Genomic DNA, 24,601 nt, shown 5'->3' on the forward strand with positions numbered 1-24,601 from the left:
AGTTAGCCGGGGTGAGTTAGCCGGAGTGAGACAGCCGTGGTGGAATGGCTGCGGTGAATTGTCCCATTCCAGAACTAGGGAGGGTCAATCCTGAGATTAGGAAAGGTAATTTCCGAGATGTTTTCTCACCCCACATTCCTGCTTTGTACTCAAGATTTTGTTTCTGTTTTCTAAGCTGTTGACTCTCCCTGTAGAACCCCGAATGTGGCTGTAGCCATTTCCCCAAGCCTGGGAAATCATAGCTGGCTGGGGAATTCTGGAAATTGAAGTCCACATATGTGGAAGTTCCTAAGGTTGAGAAACACTAGCTTACGGCAAAAAGGATGGCGCTAGTCAGTGGTGAGATTCAAATAATTTAACAACTGGTTCTCTGCCCTAATGACCAGCTGGATGGGCGTGGCCAGGGTGGGTACCCTGTTTCCCTGAAAATAAGACCTCCCCGGATAATAAGCCCAATTGGGCTTTTGAGCACATGCACTAAAATAAACCCTCCCTTGAAAATAAGTCCTCCCTGAAAATATTGCAACACAGCAGCAGCCATGAGGTGACCACGCTCTCTGCCTCCTGCACCTCAAAAATAATAAGACCTCCCTGAAAATAAGGCCAAGCGCTTATTTCAGGGGTCAAAAGAAAATAAGACTGTCTTATTTTGGGGGAAATACGGTATGGCTAGGGCAGGGATGTCCAAACTTGGCAACTTTAAGACTTGTGGACTTCAACTCCCAGAATTCCCCAGCCAGCAGAGCTGGCTGGGGAATTCTGGGAGTTGAAGTCCACAAATCTTAAAGTTGCCAAGTTTGGACACCCCTAGGCTAGGGTGTGTGACAGGCAGCACTCAGCCTCCTGCACCCCCCTGGGAGCAAGAACGGGCCCCACACTCCATTCTGGGCCTCGTAGGCCTCCCTACACTTACCTGGGAGCCAAAATGGGGCGTGTGGGGATTCCTGAAAGGGGCGGGGCAGGAAGGGCTAGGGCCAGCCAGCAATTTAACAACTGGTGCACCTGAACTGGCCCAAATTGACAAGAGTCCCACCAGTGATGCTAGCTAGTAAATGTATTTTTAAAATGTGAAGAATATATACGTAGTAGTGAAGTCGTTTGAAATGAGATAAATTGTTAAGCTTTATTTCTGCCAAACACGGGGAAATCAGGAAGTTGAGGCAGTTCAAATGAATGTAAGGATTTATTTCAAGATTATGCTATCTACAAGAATCTGAACGACTAACAGCTAAAGCAAATTGGCGGTAGATAAGAATCAATGGAATTCAAGATGGGCTGGACTGAGATCCCTTGTGGGTACGAAGGGACTTGAGACTGATGACATGTTTGATCCCATCCCTGGGGTCAATTTCCTACAATTTCTTCTTCGAGGAAGCTTTGTTGTGGTGATTCTTTCAAAGCCTATTCAGTTCACTGAACAATATTACACATCGTATAGCATTATCCCGTAGAATATAGGACTCTCTGAAATATTTTCGTTGCGGCAGAAAAATATAATAACAGCATCAGAATACAACAGGAAAAATACAGAAAGCCATTGCAAACAAAGTTAAGAAATAGCAACTAGCATTACAAGTAGCTAAATATACATATCAGCAAACAGTAGTTTGGAATAATACAATACAATACAATAGTAGAGTTGGAAGGGACCTTGGAGGTCTTCTAGTCCAACCCCCTGCCTAGGCAGGAAACCCTATACCGTTTCAGACAAATAGCTATCCAACATCTTCTTAAATACTTCCAGTGTTGGGGCATTCACACTTCTGGAGGCAATCTGTTCCACTGATTAATTGTTCTCACTGTCAGGAAATTTCTCCTCAGTTCTAAGTTGCTTCTCTCCTTGATTAGTTTCCACCCATTGCTTCTTGTTCTACCCTCAGGTGCTTTGGAGAATAGTTTGACTCCCTCTTCTTTGTGGCAACCTCTGAGATATTGGAATAATGCTATCATGTCCCCCTTAGTCCTTCTTTCTCTTAAGCTAAACATACCCAGTTCCTGCAACCGTTCTTCATATGTTTTAGATTTATTTATTTAAGAATAAATAAATCTTCAAAGCTTCTTTTAAAAAGGCATCAAAGAAGGAGCGATTTGGTCCAAGGTAGGAAGGTTCTCTAAGATCTGAGGTCTTATCTTGTGTTGAATAAGATACATTAGAGAATTTGTTGGGTAAAATATTAGGGTATTAAGAACATATCTGGATAAGCTTCCCAATGCATAGAGAGGGTGAGAAGATGAGTAAGATTTCAATCTCCTTAACATGTAAATTGGGCCACTTCAGAATAATGTGGGTGAATAGTAGCTATTGCTGAAAATGCAACTTTAGATAGTCCTTAACAACCCTTCGTTTCAGTGACCGTTTGAAGTTACAGCAGCACTGAAAAAGGTGACTTATGTCCATTTTCCACACCATTGCAGCATCCCCTGGTCACGTGATCAAAGTTTGGATGCTTGGCAACTGGCATGTATTTAAGACAGTTGCAGTGTCCCGGAGTCATGTGGCGACCTTCTGACAAGCAAAGTCAATGGGGAAGCCAGATTCATTTAACAACCGTGTTACTCATTTAACAGCTGCGGTGTCTGTAGAGATTCTCAGTCATCCAGGTCATGGTTATCCCAAAGGTGCTTTTTTCAGGAGGCAACTGGACTTTCTTTCTTTTTTTCTTTTGAAGACGTTTCGCTTCTCATCCAAGAAGCTTCTTCAGCTCTGACAGGAGTTTCAGGAAGCTCTGAAGAAGCTTCCATCCCCCACTATCCTGTCAGAGCTGAAGAAGCTTCTTGGACGAGAAGCGAAACGTCTTCAAAAGAAAAGAGTGGCCTCCTGAAAAAACAACTTTGGGACAGCTGTTGTTGGGACATCAGCTGCAATGATTCCCTTAACAACTGTAGCAAAAAAGAACATAAAATGGGCCAAAACTCCCTTAACAACTGTCTTGGTTAGCAACAGCAATGTTGGGCTCAATTTTGGTCATAATTCGAGGACTACCTGTACCAGAAATTCTCATTTTCTTGATCACTAGAGGTATTAACAGCGCGCATTAGCTCTTCGTTCCTCTCGTTGTCTCATTCCTCTATTTCTCTAATTGGGAGACTGCTCTGCACAGCTGACTTCCTAAAGGAAGAATACAGGTATTCCTCACTTAGTGACCACTCATTCAGCGACCACTCAAAGTTCCGATGGTGCGGAATGAAGAGACTTAGGCTGGTCCTTGAAGTTTTGGCCATTACAGCATCCCTATGTTTTGGCACTGCGATTATGGCAACTGCTGTCATCCAATCTCCATTTGCAACCTTCCCACAAGGGAAGTGGACAAGGAAGTCAGAAACAAGTCGCAAGTCGCAGCCATGTGACATCACACTTAGCCACCAATCATGATTCACTTAAAACGGCAGCCAGAACTGCTGTCAAGTCAGTGCTGAAACCTGATCTTTCCTTTTTATGGCTGCGTTGCTTAGGAACAAGAGTTCCCAGTCCCATTGCACTGAGGACCGCCTGTAGTGAGGTTTCTACTTCTTCCCACCAGAAGACTTAAAAACTCAAGAGATGCACACTTCCTGTTGGGGCATATCAGTTAATAAACATTACTTGTCCCTTCGGACCTTATAAACATCCATCTCAAGATCCTCTTCTAAGCTGCATAAACAGAGGGATAGAATCAAGATCACGTGAAGTGTTAATACCACTTTATAATGCCTTGGTAAGGCCACACTTGGAATAGTGCATTCAGTTTTGGTTGCCAGGATGTAAAAAGGATATGGAGACTAGAAAGAGTGCAGAGAGGGGCAACAAAGATAATTAAGGGACTGGAGGCTAAAATATATGAAGAACGGTTGCAGGAACTGGGTATGTCTAGTTTAATGAAAAGAAGAGAAGAGAAAAGAAAAGAGACATGATAGCAGAGTTCTGATATCTCAGGGGTTGCCACAAAGAAGAGGGAGTCAAACTATTCTCCAAAACACCTGAGGGCAGAACAAGAAGCAATGGGTGGAAACTAATCAAGGAGAGAAGCAACTTAGAACCATTGAGAAATTTCCTGACAGTTAGAACAATTAATCAGTGGAACAATTTGCCTCCAGAAGTTATGAATGCTCCAACACTGGAAGTTTTTAAGAAGACGTTGGATAGCCATTTGTCTGAAGTGGTTTAGGGTTTCCTGCCTGAGCAGGGGGTTGGACTAGAAGACCACCAAGGTCCCTTCCAACTCTGCTATTCTAAATGATTCTGGATGGGGGAGTGACAATTCTCATCCTACACTTTGTTCATTAGGATTCTCTGTAAATAAACTGGAGGAGTCCAATTTTCCCTACCATCATAAAAAGCAAGAACAACGTTGCAAGCTTGCTATGTACACAGCGACATAAATTTCATCGGTAGAACAGGGATTACTGTAGTGCTGTGGTTTAAAATGGTACCCCATACTGGCCAGGACAGCAGGACACTGTCCAATATCCCATCCTCCTGATGAGGAGGACTCTCCTGCCCTTCTCTACCTGCACCCACAGGACTCCGCCACCATATCTGGATAGGCCTTCACTATCATCCCTTGATCACTGGTAAAGGTAACCATGAGGCTTTTGGAATATTTCACCGGGACGCAGCAAGGGGCTCGCTGGAGCGGCATGCCCTGTTCGTGCATACGCAGCAGGAAAATGGTGTGGGAATAGTAGTCCGGGATGCGGGTGGAGAGCGGGCTCTGGCAGGGGCCCACGCAATTGTTGGCATTGTATGACTCCGGTAAAATGATGTACCTGGTGGAGACCAGGTTTATCCTGAGCTCTCGCAGCCGGCAGTAGTCATCCTGGACTTGAGCGCTACGGTTAGCACGTAAGGACACCTTCCTGGCCTCTCGCCAACGAGTGCGCACCACCTGGAGAGCCTTGAGCAGCAGAAGGCTGTGGATTTTTCTGCGGGTCTGCGTTTCCTCCGTCTCTGCAGAATCGCCAGTGGGAAACTTTCCGGAGCCCCTCGAAGGATAGTAGCACAGAGCTAGCAGAGTATGGAAGAGGTTGGCGTTGGCTTGGAAGGACGGCATGGCTTTCAGCTCTTGGATCACGGAATGCAGCTTCTCCAACAGTTGCCGAAGCAACTTTCCCTCGAGGTACCACTGGCCGAGCTGGCGCTCCATGAAAGCTTGGCTGTTCTCGGGGAAAAGGACCACGAGGTGATTTTCAGACTGCACCAGCCGCTCAAAAGCCACTTTCTCTGACAAGTTGAGCAGTTCGTGAGGAAGGGCCTCCATTGTGTCGAAATCCAGCAGGAGGTGCCCCTGGGCAACAGGAGGCTCACCAGAGGGGTTGAGGACTTTGTTGACAAATTGGGAGAGGGTCTCCAAAAAATATCCAGGGTTTGTGAGCACTGACACAGTGGCATTGGTTTGGTTAGTGATGGCAGCAGCCTCCGAGGACATGTGGGCTACGCCGGAGCTCAGCAAGCTGGTGAAGAGAGAGAAAGAATTTTAAAAATTATTTGACTGTCTCCTTGTTCTGCATATGCCCAACTCATCACTGAGTTCATGCATTTTGCAGACATTCAAGGATACTGTTCTGACCAAGGCTTCCCAAGAGCATGAAGCAAACTTCTGGTCCTGACAACAATCCCTTTTATTAATTGACTGTGAATTCTGCTCATTCACATCCAGCAAAGTCTTTCAAGGGAGGATTTACAGTCACAGACCTTATCTGGCTTGGAGAGCTGCCAGGCCGATATCTGCAAAACTTGGCAAGGAGTCTCGGAGAGTCACAAACCAGTTAAGCAAACTAATTGTCTCCTGCAAACTCCACTTCCCTTTCGCTCCTCTTTTATTTCCTCTGGGAGGGACCATTCATCATCCACCTGTGGATACTCCCAAGTCGACCCCTGTTTTTTCACTGTTCACTTTGTCTGGTAACTCTGAGCATGCGCACACTGGGAACAGGCTCCAGCTGTTCGTCTGCCCCACTGATATCTGACTGTGAAGGCAGCTGATAACTGTCAGATGGCCCTGGCCCCCTCTCTGCCTCCGACACAGAGCCTTCATCAGAGCCTTCCCCAGACTCCAGGACTGGCCCATGTTCCTCCCCAACCTCCTCACTGTCCGAATCTGCCACCAGCTTTGCTGGCCACTGGCAGGCCACAACAGATACCTAGGTCAAATGGCAAATTGCTCACAAATAAGTTAGATTCACGCTTCATGCTAAGCTATAAAACCACGTTTCTTTACTTATTACTGATCACTACCTTTTCTTGGGCTACACTGGGTGGTCTCCCTTTCTTTTATCCCCACAATAAAATATCACTATGAAATTCATTAGGCTGAGAGAGAGCAACCCACTGAGCTCTGCAACTGAGACCCCGATTAGAAAGGGGAAAGCGAAATTCAAATCTTACCCATGGAACCCTTCACAACTACATTAGACTGGCTTGAAATAACGCTACATAGAAAAATATGTCGGTATTTTCTGAATAGAATAGAATAAGAATAGAATAAGAATAGAATAAGAATAGAATAAGAATAGAATAAGAATAGAATAGAATAGAATAGAATAGAATAGAATAGAATTCTTTATTGCCCAAGTGAGATTGGATACACAAGGAATTTGTCTTTGGTGCAAATGCTCTCAGTGTACATAAGGAGAATAAAATACATTCATCAAGAACCATAAGATACAACACTCAGTGATAGTCAAGATTACTAATAAGCTATCAAATCATACTAGAAAACAAATAAAAAAATATAAGTTATAAAGATACAAGCAACATGGTTATAGTCTTAAGTGGGAAGAGATAGATATTAGGCAGGAAGAGAATAATAATAGTAATACAGTCTTAGTTTGAGTTTGAGTTTTATTGGATTTATATGCCGCTCTTCTCCCAAAGGACTCAGGGCGGCGTACAACATTAAAAAACACACATCACGAAAGTTAAAAAGAAATTAGATACATATCCCAAAAACAAACCCAATTAATAGGACAACAACATTTTAAAAAATGAGATAAAATTAACATTAACAGGCCAGGCCGGCTTGCTGGAAAAGCCAACTTTTTAGGGCGCGTCGGAAGGACCGGAGGTCAGGGATTATGCGAAGCTCCGGGGGCAGCTCATTCCAGAGGGAAGGCGCTCCCACAGAGAAGGCTCCCCCCCTCGGGGTCACCAGCCGACACTGCCTGGCCGACGGCACCCTGAGGAGGCCAACTCTGTGGGATCGTACTGGACGGTGGGAGGCTACCGGTGGCAGTAGGTGGTCTCGCAGGTACCCTGGGCCTAAGCCATGGAGTGCTTTAAAGGTCATAATTAGTACCTTGAATCGCACCCGGAAAACAACCGGCAACCAGTGCAGGCCGCCTTAGTAAATTATTTGACAGTGTTGAGGGAATTAGTTGTTTAGCAGAGTGATGGCGTTCGGGAGAAAAACTGTTCTTGTGTCTAGTGTAGTTGTTCTGATGTGCAGTGCCCTCCAGCGTCGTTTTGAGGGTAGAAGTAGAAACTATTTACGTATGTTTCTACTAAGTGAGAGGGGTCTGTAGTTCTATCAGTTCTCATTAAACTTAACGGAAGCAATGCTTTTGCATTTTTTTTTTCCAAACAAAGGATTTCATTGAAACTCTCGGAGGTAGAGGGCAGTGGACTTGACATACAAATAAGAAGAGGAGTTTGTGAAACTTTCTATGCCCTCAATGGTTGACAAAGTTACTGGCACCCAACCCCTCAATTAAATCAAAAACATCCCAAAGGGATCCCACTTGTGGGGCCTTTTTTTATTTTGGGAAATGTGGCAAACAGAGGGGTGGTAATTGTTATATAGAGCAACAATATTAGCAGTGGCATCAGTTGTAATCTCCAATGGAGCCAGTTTGGTCTAGTGGTTGAGGCATCAAGAGAGAAACCAGGAGACAGTGAGTTCTAGTCTCACCTGAGGTATGAAAGCTGGCTGGGTAATTTTGGGGCAATCACCAGGAGATGGTGAGTTCTAGTCCCACCTGCAGTATAAATCTGGCTGGATAATTTTGGGACAATCACCAGGAGATGGTGAGTTCTACTTTCAGCTGAGGTACGAAAGGGAGCTTGTTGACTTCGGGTTTCTCTCAGCGCAACCTATCTCACAGGATGGTTGTTGTGGGGAAAATTAGGGGACTGGAGACTAAAACATATGAAGAACGGTTGCAGGAACTGGGTATGTTTAGCTTAAGAGAAAGAAGGACTAGGGGAGACATGATAGCAGTGTTCCAATATCTCAGGTGTTGCCCCAAAGAAGAGGGAGTCAAACTATTCTCCAAGGCACCTGAGGGCAGAACAAGAAGCAATGGATGGAAACTAATCAAGGAGAGAAGCAACTTAGAACTGAGGAGAAACTTCCTGACAGTGAGAACAATTAATCAGTGGAACAGCTTGCCTCCAGAAGTTGTGATTGCCCCAACACTGGAAGTCTTTAAGAAGATGTTGGATAGCTATTTGTCTGAAACGGTATAGGGTTTCCTGCCTAGGCAGGGGGTTGGACTAGAAGACCTCCAAGGTCCCTTCCAACTCTACTATTGTATTGTATTGTAAAATAGGAGGGGGAAGGACTATTAGGTATGTTAACTGCCTTGAGTTACTCATAAAATAAAAAGGGATTTAAAAATCTAATAATAAATAATTTTAGTGCATAAAGAGAAACGTGAAAGAAATTCTCAAGCATTTCAAGGAGAAGAAAGAGGAAACAAAGCTGATTTCACAGATGAAAACATCAAGACAATGCAAGATAGCATTCAGCCCACAGACCTCAAACATTAAATGAAGAGTCATTACCTGAATTAATTATATTCACATTACATTTATGCAAACATTTTAGCATGGTCATCTTCCTGCACGAACCCTAAGCAAGCAAGACCCCTGACACTTCCTGCTCTTCCAACTTTGGAAAAAAAAAAAAAAAACCAACAGACAAGATTCCAGTGTTTCTCGGAGTAGATTTTGGAAACAAATGGTGATGAAACAGCTCTTATCTGCTTTATTTACGCTGTCGCTGCCCTCAAAAGCAACACAATGTTCCTTTCGAGGGTTTCCCGAAGTCCTTATCGGACTTCTGGGCAGGCCAGATTGGAAGCAATTAAAGAGGCCCACAGGAATCTGAGATCTTCTGAGAAGTCCAATTTATTTCAGGAAAGTCAAAAGGCCTTTACAAAATATTTCTAGCAAGTGCTGGGTATTCAGACAGTTCTAGCTAGCGCTGAGATCTAAATGCAGGGGTGGGATTCAGTCGGTTCAGACCAGTTTGGGCGAACCAGTTCGCTCTGACGATCAGTTTTCCCCCCTCCCCCGGCCCCTGTGTTTTACTTACCATATTTTTGGGAGTATAAGACGCACCTTTTTCCCTCAAAAAAGAGGCTGAAAATCTGGGTGTATCTTATACACTGAATACAGCATTTTTTGCTTCCCCAAACCCTGCCCCCTTCACCAAAATGGCCGTGCATAGCCTTTAGGAAGCTTTCATGGTGCTCCTGGGGACCGGGGATGGCAGAAATGAACAAAGAACAGGCTGATTTTTGCTCAATTTTGCCACCACCACCCCCAGCCCCCAGGAGCACTCTACAAGCCTCCTAAAAGCTATTCATGCCCCCTTTTTAAAAAAAAAAAAAAAAAACAGGCCTTTTTTGCTCATTTTTGGTGAGCCCCTCCCCCCCAAGCACTCTACAAACCTCCTAAAGGCTATGCATGCCCTTTTTTTGGAGGAAAAAAAAACAGGCCCGTTTTGGTGAAAAATGGACCATTTTTGGGAGGTATGCGGAATGGAAAAACATTTTTTTTTTAAATTTGCCTCTTCAAAATCTTGGTGCGTCTTATACTCAGGTGCGTCTTATACTCCCAAAAATACGGTGCCTGTATATATCCTCTCAGCTGATTCGAGCAGCAGAACGGATTGCGGCACCTCAGCTGTGTTACTCCCCAGAAGTAACGTGGAAGGTAAGTTTCGTTAAAACTGCTGACACGCATGAAGCACGTGATCACTGAACTGGTGGTTAAACTGGCAGGATCCCACCAGTGTCTAAATGCCTTGCTTGAACTCTGCAATATTCTGGATAGCCCTCCCTTTGGGGCAGGTAGCTTCCTTTCTACCTGTCTCTGTTTGGGGCAACAGACACAGATCGTCCTCGGCTTATAACCATTCGTTTAGCAACAGTCCAGACCTACGGCTATGCCTCGCACTTATGACTATCATAGCATCCCCAGTACGATCACGTAGTCAGAATTTGGGTGCTTGGAAACCAACCTGTATTTACAATGGTTGCAGCATCCTGGAATCGAGTGATCAGCATTTGCAATCTTCTCACCTGGCGTCTGACAAGCAAGACCAGGGGTCGGCAATCTTAAACACTCAAAAGAGCCATTTCCCACAGAAAAGAAAACACCGGGAGCCACAAAGGTCCTAACTGGAAGCCCCCCGTTCAATTCTGTAGCTGACCCGAAGTTTGGTTCCCCCACCATAAAGTCTTCTCCTAACGCGACGTCCTTTTTCCTCTACCTGTCCTAACCGAAAGCCCTATCAATTGTGGAGCAAGCTGGAAAACCTGCTCCTTGCCTTAGAGCAGGGGTGTCCAAACTTGGTAACTTTAAGACTTGTGGACTTCAACTCCCAGAATTCCCCACCCCCACTGGAAGCTCCTGTCAAAATTGTGGTGCCGACCGGCGACAGGGAGCTGCAGCAGAGGGATAAAAGAGCCACATGCGGCTCCAGAGCTACAGGTTGCTGCCCCCTTGCGCAAGACCTAGGGAGCAAACCAGATTTGCTTAAGGACTGTGTGATTCACTGAACCACTGCAATGAATTGCTTAACAACTGTAGCAAAAAAAAAAGATCACAAAATCCGGCATAACTCACTTAACAACTACCTTATTTAGCAATGGAAATTCTGGTGCCCTTTGTGGTTGAAGACTACCTATATCAGAGGTCTTCAAACTTGACATAGCTGGCTGGAGAATTCTGGGAGTTGAAGTCCACAAGTCTTAAAGTTGCCAAGTTTGGGCCCCTGACCTATATGATAGAATCTGGCCATTTTAAAACATAAGCATGTAAGAAGTAACTTCTCTGGCCATTATTGGAAACTGGGTGCTGGATTGAATAGTGATTCCATCTGACCCAGCAGAATTCCAGTATTTGAAGGGGGTCCAAAGAGGAGGGGGTCAATTTATTCTCCAAAGCACCAGAACGCAAGACAAGAAGCAATGGGTGGAAACGAATCAAGGAGAGAGGCAACCTGGAATTAAAGGGAAATTTCCTAACAGTGAGAACAATTAACCAGTGGAACAGCTTGCCTTTAGAAGTTATGGGTGCTGGCACTGGAAGTTTTTAAGAGACTGGATAGCCATCTGTCTGAAATGGTAGGATTTCCTGCTTAAGCAGGGGTTGGACTAGAAGTTCCCTTCCAGTGCTATTCTGATTGGGGGAAAAAAATCTCCATTTATCTTGTAATTGTTTTTCAGACAAAATTGGGTGTAAAAGGCAGTGGTAGAGAATGTGCAGGCTTACACATGACTTGTGTAAGGTACCAGGCTAGGAATCAGGAGACCATGAGTTCTAGTCCTGCCTTAGGCATGAAAGCCAGCTAGGTGATTTTGAGTCAATCACCAGGAGACCATGAGTTCTAGTTCTGCTTTAGGCATGAAAGCCAGCTGGGTGATTTTGAGTCAATCACCAGGAGACCATGAATTCTAGTTCTGCCTTAGGCATGAAAGCCAGCTAGGTGATTTTGAGTCAATCACCAGGAGACCATGAGTTCTAGTTCTGCTTTAGGCATGAAAGCCAGCTGGGTGATTTTGAGTCAATCACCAGGAGACCATGAATTCTAGTTCTGCCTTAGGTATGAAAGCCAGCTGGGCGACTTTGGACCAGTCACTCTTTCTCAGTTTAATTCATCTCATAGCGTTGCTGTTTTGGGGGAAATAATAATAATAAGGAGTATTAGGTATGTTCTCTGTCTTAAATTATTCATAAAAATAATAGGTAATCCTCAACTTGTGAGCCTATTGCAGTCGTAAGTCATCAGTCGTAAAGCAGCTCATCATGATTTTCTGACCTTTCATTCCTTCAAAACTTTGCAACTGGGTCATAAGTTTTTTTTGGCAGTGTGTGTGTGTGTGTGTGTCCATTGCAACTTGGCGCTGTCGCTAAGTGATCAGTCGTAAGTTGAGAACTCCCTGTAAAGGCAGGTTCTACATAAATGCAAGGAAAAAGCCCACACAATCAAAGGAAACTTCAAACCCCGAGAGAGGCAAAGCCTGGGAGCATTGGTGCAATTGTTCTCTCATGCAGGCCTGGGATTTCATGGCTACCAGTTCCTGTCTACAGGCGGGGAATGGGATGCAAAGTTTAGAGGATGCTATTTACCTGGGTTTCAGGTATGGTAATACATCTAACTTGCCATCCGCAGAGAGGAAAGAAGAGGGTGGGTGGGAGCCAAGGCCGAAGTTTTGTTTCACCAACAGCAAGACAGCCGGGGTCCTGCGGGTGAAACACTTGGCATCAAAGCCAAACAGAAGATCCTGGGCTTCATCAGAGGAGACAGCAGCATCTGGGAGGCAAGGATACAAAAAAAGAAAAGAAAATGACTTATTGGACCAGCAACGAGATCCTCCCTCTTATTGTTGTAGGTTTCTGAGGACTGAGAAACAATGAAAATGAATTAAAAGGTCATAAATATAACACCAGAGGTGGGTTGCTACTGATTCGGACTGGTCCGACTAAGTAGGTAGTAATTTGGCCGGCCACACCCCCAAACCGTTTCTATCGGCGGTGCCATCTTGTTTTTTGCTTCTGCACATGCACAAACATTTTTTAACCTACTACGTGTGCGGCATAGTGCGCATCAAGGGTGCGCCCATGCCCAAAGCACATACCTGAACAAACCAGTAGTAGAAAAAGCCGGAACCCACCTCTGTATAACACAGATGTTGTACGTCAGGGTTGTCATCTTACATGTGGCTCAAGGCCTTTAATCCTACAGCAGCTCTCAAATCTTTCATGAAAAGTTGGGGGGGAAAATCCCGAGTTAAAAGTTAGACCGAAAAGTTAAATTTCCATTTCATGTCAAGGAATGATGATGTGACCATGACTGCGATGGTCGTAAGTAGAAGGACTGGTCATACGTTTTTCAACCCTGTTATAATTTTGAGTGGTCACTAAACAAATAGTCGTAACTCAAGGACCATCTGCACATAAACACAAGGAAACGTACATGCCAAATGTTATTAAACTGCAATTCCTAGCATCCCTCACTATTGGCCACATAATGAAAAAGTTGCTGGGAATTGTAGTTTAGTACTTTTGGAGGTCCCCAACATTCTTGCCTGTGATGCTTTCAAAGGGCTCCATTTTATACCAGAGAAAAATCACTGCATTTTGATCAGTTGTTTAGAATTTGTATTTTTCAAACAGAGGAACGGGAGATTTAAGAGGTGATTAGAGTGCAGTATTGCAGGCTACTTCTGCTGACTGCCGACTGCCTGAAAATTGGCAGTTCAAATCTCACCAGGCTCAAGGTTGACTCAGCCTTCCATCCTTCCGAGGTCAGTAAAATGAGGACCCAGATTGTTGGGGGCAAATAGGCTGACACTGTAAACCGCTTAGAGGGGGCTGTATAGCACTGTGAAGCGGTATGTACTGTATTTTTCGGAGTATAAGACGCACCTTTCCCCCCCTAATAAGCGTGGAAATGTTGGTGCATCTTATACACCGAATACAGCCATTTTTGGCCTCCCGAAGCCCTGCCCCCGCATCCCATTTTTGCAAAAAACAGGGCATTTTTTGCAAAAACTCAAGCTTTTTTGCTTTCTCTCAGCCCCCAGCAGCACTCTGCAGGCTTCTGCAGAGGGCTGCTGGGGGCTGAGGGAAGGCAAAAACTTTTTTTTTTCTTACTTACCTCTTCGAAATATTGGTGAGTCTTATACACTGGTGCGTCTTATAGTCCGAAAAATACGGTAAGTCTAAGTGCTATGGCTATTTCACCCCAGGGCCCCCACCCGCCATGGAACTCTGCCCTACCTGTATTGTTTTGATGCCTGATTTCCAAGGAAAGTTCGTAGCTTAATTCACCAGGCGAATGTTTCCCAGACATCACAGCGCCTTGGAGGACAAGGTAGCGGGTTTCTCTGGAAAGGCAAACAACCTGAGATGGGAAAAATTTAAAAAATAAACATACTCCAACATCCATCTAGTTGATTGAAGTCCCCACCTCAAAGCTTTTCTTTCCATCATGAAATGCAGAAACTCCCTTGAGGCTTCATTCTTAGGTCAAGAATTATTTAGTTCCTGCGGCCTGCTAAAAGCACCTGCTCAGCCTTGGCAGGCAATTTTAAGACGTGTGGACTTCAAATCCCAGAATTCCCTAGCCAGCATGCCGGCTGGGGAATTCTGGGAACTGAACTCCATACATACATCTTCAAGTTAAGTAATATTTATCCAGTCCAGGGATCGGCAACCTGTGGCTCTGGAGCCACATGTGGCTCTTTTATCCCTCTGTTGTGGCTCCCTGTCACCGGTCGGCTCCACAATTGATAGGGCTTTTAGTTAGGATGGGTAGAAGAAAAAAGACGCCACGCTAGGAGGAAACTCTGTGGTGGGGGAACTGGACTTCCGATTAGCTCCAGAATTGAGTGGGGGGCTTCTGGTTAGGAGGCTCTTTGTGTATTTAAGGTTCCCGACCCCTGATCTAGTCCAACCCTCTACCAACTCTAGAAATCTACTAAATTATCCGCGAAAAGCTGGCAGGCCAGTCTCCATTTAAAAATCCCAGTGAAGTGGAATCCATGTCTCTTAATGATTGCCTGCTCCAACCACTAGGATCTCCCACTGCCAAACATTCACTCATGTTCGGAGTGAATTTTACTTCTTTAAATTTCAGACCAGGCCCTTGGTTTCAACAGAGGGAAAATTAGGTAGCAGGAGTGATGGTGAGGGCATTCTATGAACTGAAAGGGTGTCAAATCAAGTGTAAATGGTATTTTAAAAGATATGGGGCTTTTAACAATTGGGGTCACTACCTTGAGTTCTTTGATGTAGCATTTTTGGTATTTTGTAGAGTGTTTATCTTAACTTGCCTTAATGTGACGTAAAGAAGCAAAAGAGGTCCTGGAGTCATCCAATGTAGGATATCATCATCATACATGCTTTTTGGTCAAATGAAGGTGGCAAACATACTTAATATTCCTGCCCCCTATTTTCCCCACAACAACCCTACAAGGTAGGCTGAGGTCAGAGAGAGCATATTAGGTATGTTCACACCTTGAGTTGTTTATAAAAATCAGACAGCTTGGATATAAGCAGAGAGAAATAAATAGAACTGAGGGCCAGTATGGTCTAGTGGTTAAGACACATAGCTACAAACCAGGAGAGTGTGAGTTCTAGTCCTGCCTTAGGCATGGAAGCCAGCAGGGTAACTTTGGACCAATCACCAGAAGACTGTGAGTTCTAGTCCCGCCTTAGGCATGGAAACCAGCAGGGTGCCTTAGGGCCAATCACCAGAAGACTGTGAGTTCTAGTCCCGCCTTAGGCATGGAGGCCAGCAGGGTGCCTTAGGGCCAATCACCAGAAGACTGTGAGTTCTAGTCCCGCCTTAGGCATGGAAGCCAGCAGGGTGACTTAGGGCCAATCACCAGAAGACTGTGAGTTCTAGTCCCGCCTTAGGCATGGAAGCCAGCAGGGTGACTTAGGGCCAATCACCAGAAGACTGTGAGTTCTAGTCCCGCCTTAGGCATGGAGGACAGCAGGGTGCCTTAGGGTCAATCACCAGAAGACTGTGAGTTCGAGTCCCGCCTTAGGCATGGAGGACAGCAGGGTGCCTTAGGGCCAATCACCAGAAGACTGTGAGTTCTAGTCCCGCCTTAGGCATGGAAGCCAGCAGGGTGACTTAGGGCCAATCACCAGAAGACTGTGAGTTCTAGTCCCGCCTTAGGCATGGAAGCCAGCAGGGTGACTTAGGGCCAATCACCAGAAGACTGTGAGTTCTAGTCCCGCCTTAGGCATGGAGGACAGCAGGGTGCCTTAGGGTCAATCACCAGAAGACTGTGAGTTCGAGTCCCGCCTTAGGCATGGAGGACAGCAGGGTGCCTTAGGGTCAATCACCAGAAGACTGTGAGTTCGAGTCCCGCCTTAGGCATGGAGGACAGCAGGGTGACTTAGGGCCAATCACTAGAAGACTGTGAGTTCTAGTCCTGCCTTAGGCATGGAGGACAGCAGGGTGCCTTAGGGTCAATCACTAGAAGACTGTAAGTTCTAGTCCCGCCTTAGGCATGGAGGACAGCAGGGTGACTTAGGACCAATCACCAGAAGACTGTGAGTTGTAGTCCTATCTTAGACATAAAAGCCATCTGAGTGACTTAGGGCCAGTCCCTCTTTCTCAGCCCACCAAACAGGGTTGTTGTCACAGGTAAAATAGGTCTGTGTTGGATATGTTTGCCTGGAGTTATTTGTAAAAATAATAAAGGTGGGATATAAATATAGAAATAAATCAATATAAATAAACAAATAAATACACTTGAAATTGTGGGTGGAGGAGTGTATGCCACGTTGATCTCCTTGGAGGAAACGAGTGCTATTAGGAATAACACAGGGAGAGGGAAATTGTCCCACATACCTGCTTTTGATGTAATCCTGTCCCTCCCACCAGAAATCTCTTTGGGACCCCGTGATGCACCAGTTCCTTTTCTCCTTGATAGAAGACTAGGAGGACCAGCTGCAAGGAGCTGAGAGGCTCTTCCACATCCTTCTGAAAGGTCAGTTTAAACCTGAGTTTGGTCTCGACTTCCCATTTCACTACCAAAACAGACGAAGAAATTTTTTAAAAAACGGATACAAAGCAGGGACACCCCCATTTCTTAACAGATAACAGATGAACAGAGTTGGAAGGGACCATGTAGGTCATCTAGTCCAACCCCCCTTCCCCCAAGCAGGAGACTGTACTATTTTTGACAACTGGCAGTCCAGTCTCTTCTTGAAAGCCTCCAGTGATGAAGCTCCCACAACGTCCGAAGGCAACTTCTGCTCCATGGGTTGATTGTTCTCACTGTCAGAAAATGTCTCCTTGGATATATGTTAAAACTAAAGATGTTTATCGAAATGAAATTATAAATACCATCAACATAAAATGGAGCTTGCTCAGAGGCTGAAATACACCAAGTAAATGAGATGAAGAGTGTGGAGTAGAGGAGAGAGGTAAGGGAAGAAGAGAGAGAAAGGAGAGAGGGTGCTGGGGAGGGGGGAGAAGGAGAGAAAGAAGGAGTGGAAAGGGGAGAGAGGAGAAGGAGAGAGGAAGGGGAAGTAGAGAAGGGAAAGATGACAGAGGGAAGAAAGGAGGTAGGGAGGAGGAGGAGAGAGGGAGAAGAAAGTGATGGATAGGGTACAAATATAGTATATGGAGATCAGAAGAGCCAATAATTGTTTTTGGGGGTTGATGGTAAGATGAATTGATGTAAATATTTAATAATATAAAAAATGTTGGTTATGTAACAGTATACATGTGGTTATTTGTTATGAATATGAAAAAATAAAAAAACTTTTTAAAAAATGAAATTTTCTCCTTATTTCTAGGTTGAATCGTTCCTTGTTTCGTTTCCATCCATCATTCATCCATTCTCTTAAAAAAAGCCATCTGAAATGCTAGCTATGCTGTCTCCTATTGTCCAACTCTCTTCTCTGCCTGCTTTCCTCATCGGAGTTTCAACCAGTCATTTGAGCTCTTCCTTGATTGACATTTAAAATATTTTTCATACGGGTATGCCTCAGTTTGTGACCACAACTGAGACCAGAAGTGCCATTGTTAGCAAGGGGGTTGTTAAGTGAAGCATGCCTGATTTTGCCACCTTTTTTTGCTGTAGTCGTTAAGTGAATTATCTGGTCCTTAAGCGAACCATGTGGTCCTGAAGCTAATGCAGCTTCCTCCACTGACTTTGCTTATTGGAATCCAGGTTGGGAAGGTTGCAAATGTTAATCATGTAAACTCTGGATTATTATATGACCAGCATACACATTTTAATCACACGACCGTGAGGATGCTGCAATAGTCATAAGTGTGAGGAATGGTCCTCACTCACTTTTTTCAGCATCATAGTAGCTTCTAATGGTTGCTGAATGAATAGTTGTATTGGCTTTATTTTAAAAATGGAAAACAGTTGAATTGGGCATCCACAGGGTATGGACAGAAATTCAGTCAGCGTACTGTGGCTGCTATGTTGGCTTTTTTTGGCCGTATCCTGCAGGTGTTCCTGGGTTCAATAAACCATTGACCCAAGTTTACATCTCAAGGAAAAATGGTATGTTCTTCTTAACAAGAGATAGATTGAGAGGAGTGTTTAGCCTGACACTGGTGGATTCACACAGGATATTTGGGGAGACTGAGGTGGAGCAGGATCAGTGGTGGGTTTCAAATTTTTTTTAGAACCTCTTCTGTAGGTGTGGCCTGCTTTGTGTGAGTGGCTTGCTGGCCATGTGACCGGGTGGGAGTGGCTTGCCAGCCATGTGACCGGGTGGGAGTGGCTTGCCAGCCATGTGACTGGGTGGGCATGGCCAGCTTGTAAAATGTGGTGAAACTCACTTAATAACGCTCTTGCTTAGCAACCAAAATGTTGGCTCAGAAACTCTGGCATTTGAAGCACGCAAGTCTTAAAGCTGTCAAGTTACAAGACCCTTGCTCCCCTAACCCTTTAGGAAAAAAACCCCAGGGGTGTTCAAACTTGACAGCTTTAAGACTTGTGGACTTCAACTCCCAGAATTCCTCCACCAGTCATGTTGGCTCAGGAACTCTGGAACTGAAGTGTGCAAGTCTAAAAGCTGTCAAGTTACAAGACCCTTGAACCCCTAACCCTTTAGAAAAAAAAACCCAGGGGTGTTCAAACTTGACAGCTTTAAGACTTGTGGACTTCAACTCCCAGAATTCCTCCTCTCGCTCTTCATCTTGATGATGTGCGGATGGGTGGAGGGAGGGAGCTGGAACTGGTTCTAAATGGCACGGAAGATTTGTGGAACCTCTTCTATAGAAGAGCTTAGAACTGGCAGGAACCCACCCCTGAGCAGGATAGACTCAGCACATTGTGGGAATCCAGTCACTGACTTAGCCAATTGTATGAACAAGTCCAAGTCCTCAAAGATGCCATACGGGTAGTCCTCAACTTACGACCCAATTGAGCCCAACACTTCTGTTGCTAAGTGAGACATTTGTTAATGTCACCCTTAACAAAATGGAGTTTTGCTCCATTTTATGAGCTTTCTTGCCATGGATGTTAAGTGAATCACTGCAGTTGTTAAGTTAGTAACAAGGTTAAGTGAATCGGGTTTCCCCATTGATTTGACATGTCAGAAAGTCGCAAAAGGGGATCACATGACCCCAGGACAATGCAACCGTCGTAAATATGAGTCACTTACCAGGCATCTGAATTTTGATCATGTGACCATGGGAATGCTGCTAGGTTGTATGTGTGGAAAATGGTTAAAAGTTACTTTTTTCAGTGCCATTGTAACTTTGGTCACTAACAAACTGTTATAAATCGAGGACTATTTGTAATTTGGTGCATTTGGGTGCTTTACCTCATGTTGTACCCATGTTGTAGCAAATTGGATTTGTTAAGTCTCTGGCTAAGAGCAAGATGTGGACTATACCAAAGAGTTTGAAAAAGACATAAAACAGAGGGGGGGAAATAGTTAGGACATGATAACGAAGAAAAGGGAACAGGAAAGGATAAGCATAAAATTATAACCGGGTTTGCGGGACTTTCATCCTGAAAATACACCAGTTGAGAGTTGAAAAGAGATAACCACAACAACAGAAAAGGGAAGGAAGAGAGGAGGAGAGGAGAAGAGAGGAAAGGGGAGGGGAGGAAGGAAGGAAGAGGAAAGGAGAGGAAGGAGGGAAGGGATAGAAAGAGAAGGAGAGAGGGTAGGAGGGGGAAGAGAGAAGCAGGGGAGAGGCAAGGGAAGAAGAAAGGGAAAGGAGAGGAGGAAGGAAGAAAGTAGAGAAGGGAGGGAGGGCGAAAAGAAGGAAATATTGGGTTGTGAAAATACATAATAGATGTACGGGATGGTAAGCAAAGCATCCCAAAATGTATATTTTAACCTTTTATATGGAAAAATAAATATGTAAAAGTGATAAAGATAAATAAGAATAATTTTGTGAATGTATACCTGTAACTGTATGTAAGAGAATTTAAAAAAAAACTTTTTATAAAAAAAAGACATAACTTTTTAAAAAAGAGGGATCTAGTGGCCATCTAGTCCACCTCTTTTGCTATGCCCACCTTTTGGAAAAGCAGAACTCTTGTCTGCTCCATCCTACAAGGTTTCCTTTCACATTTGCTCATGAAAAGAAGTCTGTGTCTTGTGTCATCCCGATGTATAAATATTAAGAATTGCTTTTTTTTTTAAAAAAAAGACTTGATTTGTTTAATGCCTTCATAGATCTAACTTGAGGGGTCATTTTCTTTTATCGGAAGGCAATAATTTAAAGTTGCAGCTGAAGCTTTCATGAACATCAGAGTGATTGGGACGATCCATTTCCGTTTCCCTCTCCCAAACTATTTGCAACTGCTGGAAATGGATATTTTATTCTTTGTAATCTCTGCAGCTGATCCCTATTTACTTTCCAGAAGGGCAGCTGATCCTTTCTGAAAAATCCCCACCACCACCACCAAAAGAGAGATGTAAGACAAGAGCAATCCTATGACGGATCTGATTCAGACTGCTGGCCAGTCAATATATTTGGTCTGATCCAAAGAACTCCGTGCCCACAAGAAATCTGATTTTTTTTGTACCTTGAAGCTATTTCAGTCCTAGTTAAGAGACTGACCATTTTTCCTTCTTTTCCTATTTTTTTCAGATTGTTTTCTCTTTTTCTTTAAAAAAAAAAGGATTTTCCCCTTTTCCTTTGCCACCCATCGATACTGATATCTTCTGCTTGCATATTTACCTAAGTGATGGTGTTACAAAACAATTGGCTTAGATTTAATATACTTTGGATTCAAATTGGGTATTTTGTAGAATTGCTGAAGCAGAGGACTATACATTGGGAGAGGGAGAGGGAAAGGAGGAGGAATTTTAGAAAAAGCGCTAGATGCTTTATATAAGCACTTCATCATTTTATAGCATTTTATACTATTACTATCGCTTGGTACTATTTCATCATTTTATACTAAGCATTATCACTGTTCAAGGCCAATTTCTAAAACTTCATTGATGTTTTAGAAATTCTAAACAAAGCTTTCTAGAAAAAGAGTGCAGAGAAGAGCAACAAAGATCAATGATTTGGATGAGGGAATAAATGGGGAACTCATCAAATTTGCAGATGACACCAAGCTGGCAGGAATAGCCAACACTCCAGAAGATAGGCTTAAGATACAGAAGGATCTTGACAAACTTGAACATTGGGCACTATCTAATAAAATGAAATTCAACGGTGAAAAGAGTAAGGTTCTACATTTAGGCATCAAAAACGGAATGCACAGGTACAGTATAGGTGGTACCTTGCTCAGTAGTAGTAACTGTGAAAGGGATCTTGGAGTCCTAGTGGACAACCATTTAAATAGGAGCCAGCAGTGTGCAGCAGCTGCCAAAAAAGCCAACACAGTTCTAGGCTGCATAAATAGAGGGATAGAATCAAGATCACGTGAAGTGTTAATATCATTTTATAATGCCTTGGTAAGGCCACACTTGGAATACTGCATTTAGTTTTGGTCGCCACGATGTAGAAAAGATGTGGAGACTCTAGAAAGAGTGCAGAGAAGAGCAACAAAGATGATGAGGGGACTGGAGGCTAAAACATATGAAGAACGGTTGCAGGAACTGGGTATGTCTAGTTTAATAGAAAGAAGGACTAGGGGAGACATGATAGCAGTGTTCCAATATCTCAGGGGTTGCCACAAAGAAGAGGGAGTCAAACTATCATCCAAGGCACCTGAGGGTAGAACAAGAAGCAATGGGTGGAAACTAGTCAAGGAGAGAAGCAACTTAGAACTGAGGAGAAATTTCCTGACAGTTAGAACAATTAATCAGTGGAACAGCTTGCCTCCAGAAGTTGTGAATGCCCAAACACTGGATGTATTTAAGATGTTGGATAGCCATTTGTGTGGAACAGTATAGGGTTTCCTGCCTAAGCAGAGGGTTAGACTAGAAGACCTCCAAGTTCCCTTCCAACTCTGTTATTCTATATTTCTAAATGAGAATAGAGGGAATAGTGGTAATAACGATGTCTTTTTCCAGCTATTGTATTGTATTGTAAGATGATTAGAGGACTAGAGGCTAAAACATATGAAGAACGGTTGCAGGAACTGGGTCTAGTTTAATGAAAAGAAGGACTAAAAGTGACATGATAGCAGGGTTCCAATATCTCAGGGGCTGCCCCAAAGAAGAGGGAGTCAAGCTATTCTCCAAAGCACCTGAGGGCAGGACAAGAAGCAATGAGTGGAAACTAATCAAGGAGAAGCAATCTAGGAGAAGTTTCTTGACAGTTAGAACAATTCATCAGTGGAACAACTCGCCTCCTGAAGTTGTGAATGCTCCAACATTGTAAGTTTTTAAGAAGATATTGGATAACCATTTGTCTGAAGTGGTGTAGGGTTTCCTGCCTAAGCAGGGGCTTGGACTAGAAGATCTCCAAGGTCCCTTCCAACTCTGTTATTCTATATTTCTAAAAGAACAGAGGGAATAGTGGTAATAACAATGTCTTTTTCCACCCTTCCCTGTCTGCACTTACCTTCTTCCAAATGCAGCATGAAGAAACGGTGTCCAGCAGGCCTACCCAGAGAATCAGCCACACGCTGGAGTGACCCGAGGAGGCTGTGAGGTGGGCTTGAGGGACATATGCCAAAGGTCTCCAGGTCCTCTCTGCTCCAGTCAGATCTGCTCAGGGCCTTCAGGAACCCACTGTCGTAACGGCTGAGAAGGCCCCCCACCTCCAGATGGTTAGGACCCCAGAAGCTGCCTCCATCCAGCCTCACGTGACACACCGATTCCTCTGAGCTTTCGTATAGCCATGGCTGAGAACTGGGTTGGGGCCATAAGCTCAAGGGCCTCACTTCCTTCTCAGCCAAGGGCAGGTGGGGCAGGAGATGTCCAGGGGTGTCTTCGGACTCCAAGGAAGCCACCAGGACTTTTGAAGAGGCTTCCTCGAAATCCAATGCAACCTTGATGTGTTCTTCTTCTTCTTCTTCTGGGGATTTCAGTTCCCCTAAATTGGGACTCTCCCGTTGTCTCGGAGGGTTTTCTTCTAGCAGGTTTCCCTTTGTAGGTGAGGAGAGGGACTCGGCTGTTAGCCAGAGACCGAGGAGGATGCTGGCCAGGCCAAGCTCCATGGTTGCTTCCCTGATGAACTAAAGCCACCGCTGCAGGATTCCCCAGGGAAAATTCAGAAGGGAGTGAAGGCATCGGATAACACACACATACACACACACACACACAATCACACAGACACAGAGCGAGATGGCCTGAGTTTTTCTCCTTTAAACCATTTGACCTTGAGTGATCACACCAATCTGGAAGAATTCTTGCAACAAGCTGGCTCAAAGGAAACTGTCCTGTTCTATTTGCAGGTTTTTGATATCTTTTCAGTCTGGATGCTTTAGCAAATGCAAGGCATTCGAGCCGGCTCAACCTTGATGTAAACACTTTTTATCATTTTTCAAGCCCCCCCCCTCCATCGAAGAGATCAAAGCAAAACCCACATTCACACACAATTTGTACCTCTCAGTCTTTACATTGTATCGGAGTCCGCTTATCATGTATTTCCCCCCCTTAATCATCTTATATAAAGGCTGTTTTTTTTAATCAGCAGAAAAGTATTTCTCCCTTTAAATATTTATCACCTAAAAATTAATACCTTGAAGTATGTTAAAGGATCAGAGAATCGGACATAATGGGAGGGAAAAAAAATCTTAAGGAGTGAAAGAATTTGGATAACCATTTGTCTGAAGTGTTGTAGGGTTTCCTGCGTAGGCAGGGGGTTGGACTAGAAGACCTCCAAGGTCCCTTGCAACTCTGTTATTCTGTTCAATTCTGTTCTAATTCTATTCTATGATTTTGCAAACACCATTAAAATAATCTGGGAAGGAAATGTTTCGAGGCATTTTGTCTGTCTTTTAGTGGTTGCCTCCAATGCTTCATGAGAAGGCTGAGCTGATGCAACCCAAACGGGCTTACCTAACGGCCGCTCAAGCAACCTTAGCCACCATGCCCCTTCTGCCATGCTAATGGCTGCTGCAAAAGCCATTAACGAAGAACAGGGAGGCGACGGTGGTGATGGGATATCCGGTCGCAGTGGCCAACAGCACGGCGCAGAGTCTGGGAAGCATGGCTGGAAGCGAGTGCATTGCCTCAGGGGTGAACAGCAGCAGCTATGAGGTGACCACATTCGCTGCCTCCATCTCAAAAATAATAAGACCTCCCCGAAAATAAGGCCAAGTGCTTATTTTGGCGGGGGGAAAGAAAATAAGACACTGCCTTATTTTCGGGGAAACACAGTTCCTGAACAAATTCTGCATTACTCTGACTTGAAAAATTACTTTTTACTTCGTTTTCAGAATCATTTTGGGGAACATAAAAAAGGATCACTGTTGCAAACAGCCAATGAAAATATCAACCCCTGACAGTCATGAAAACACAAACAAAACCAAATTC

The 24,601-nt window shown here is 44.3% G+C and overlaps 1 protein-coding gene across 1 annotated transcript; it reads right to left on the bottom strand.

Moving 5' to 3' along the window:
- Positions 1–4,019: 4,019 nt before the first annotated feature.
- AMH (anti-Mullerian hormone) lies at positions 4,020–24,401 on the bottom strand. Its single transcript, XM_081938356.1, has 5 exons — positions 22,683–24,401; positions 16,581–16,759; positions 13,991–14,114; positions 12,338–12,521; positions 4,020–5,430 (listed from the first exon to the last, which is right to left on the bottom strand). Exons 1-5 carry the CDS (start codon positions 23,278–23,280, stop codon positions 4,485–4,487), a joined length of 2,031 nt encoding a protein of 676 aa, XP_081794482.1. The 5' UTR covers positions 23,281–24,401; the 3' UTR covers positions 4,020–4,484.
- Positions 24,402–24,601: the final 200 nt, after the last annotated feature.

This window comes from Natrix helvetica (assembly GCF_964273705.1).
Source record: "Natrix helvetica genome assembly, chromosome: 1".
Taxonomy (NCBI): Eukaryota; Metazoa; Chordata; class Lepidosauria; order Squamata; family Natricidae; genus Natrix; species Natrix helvetica.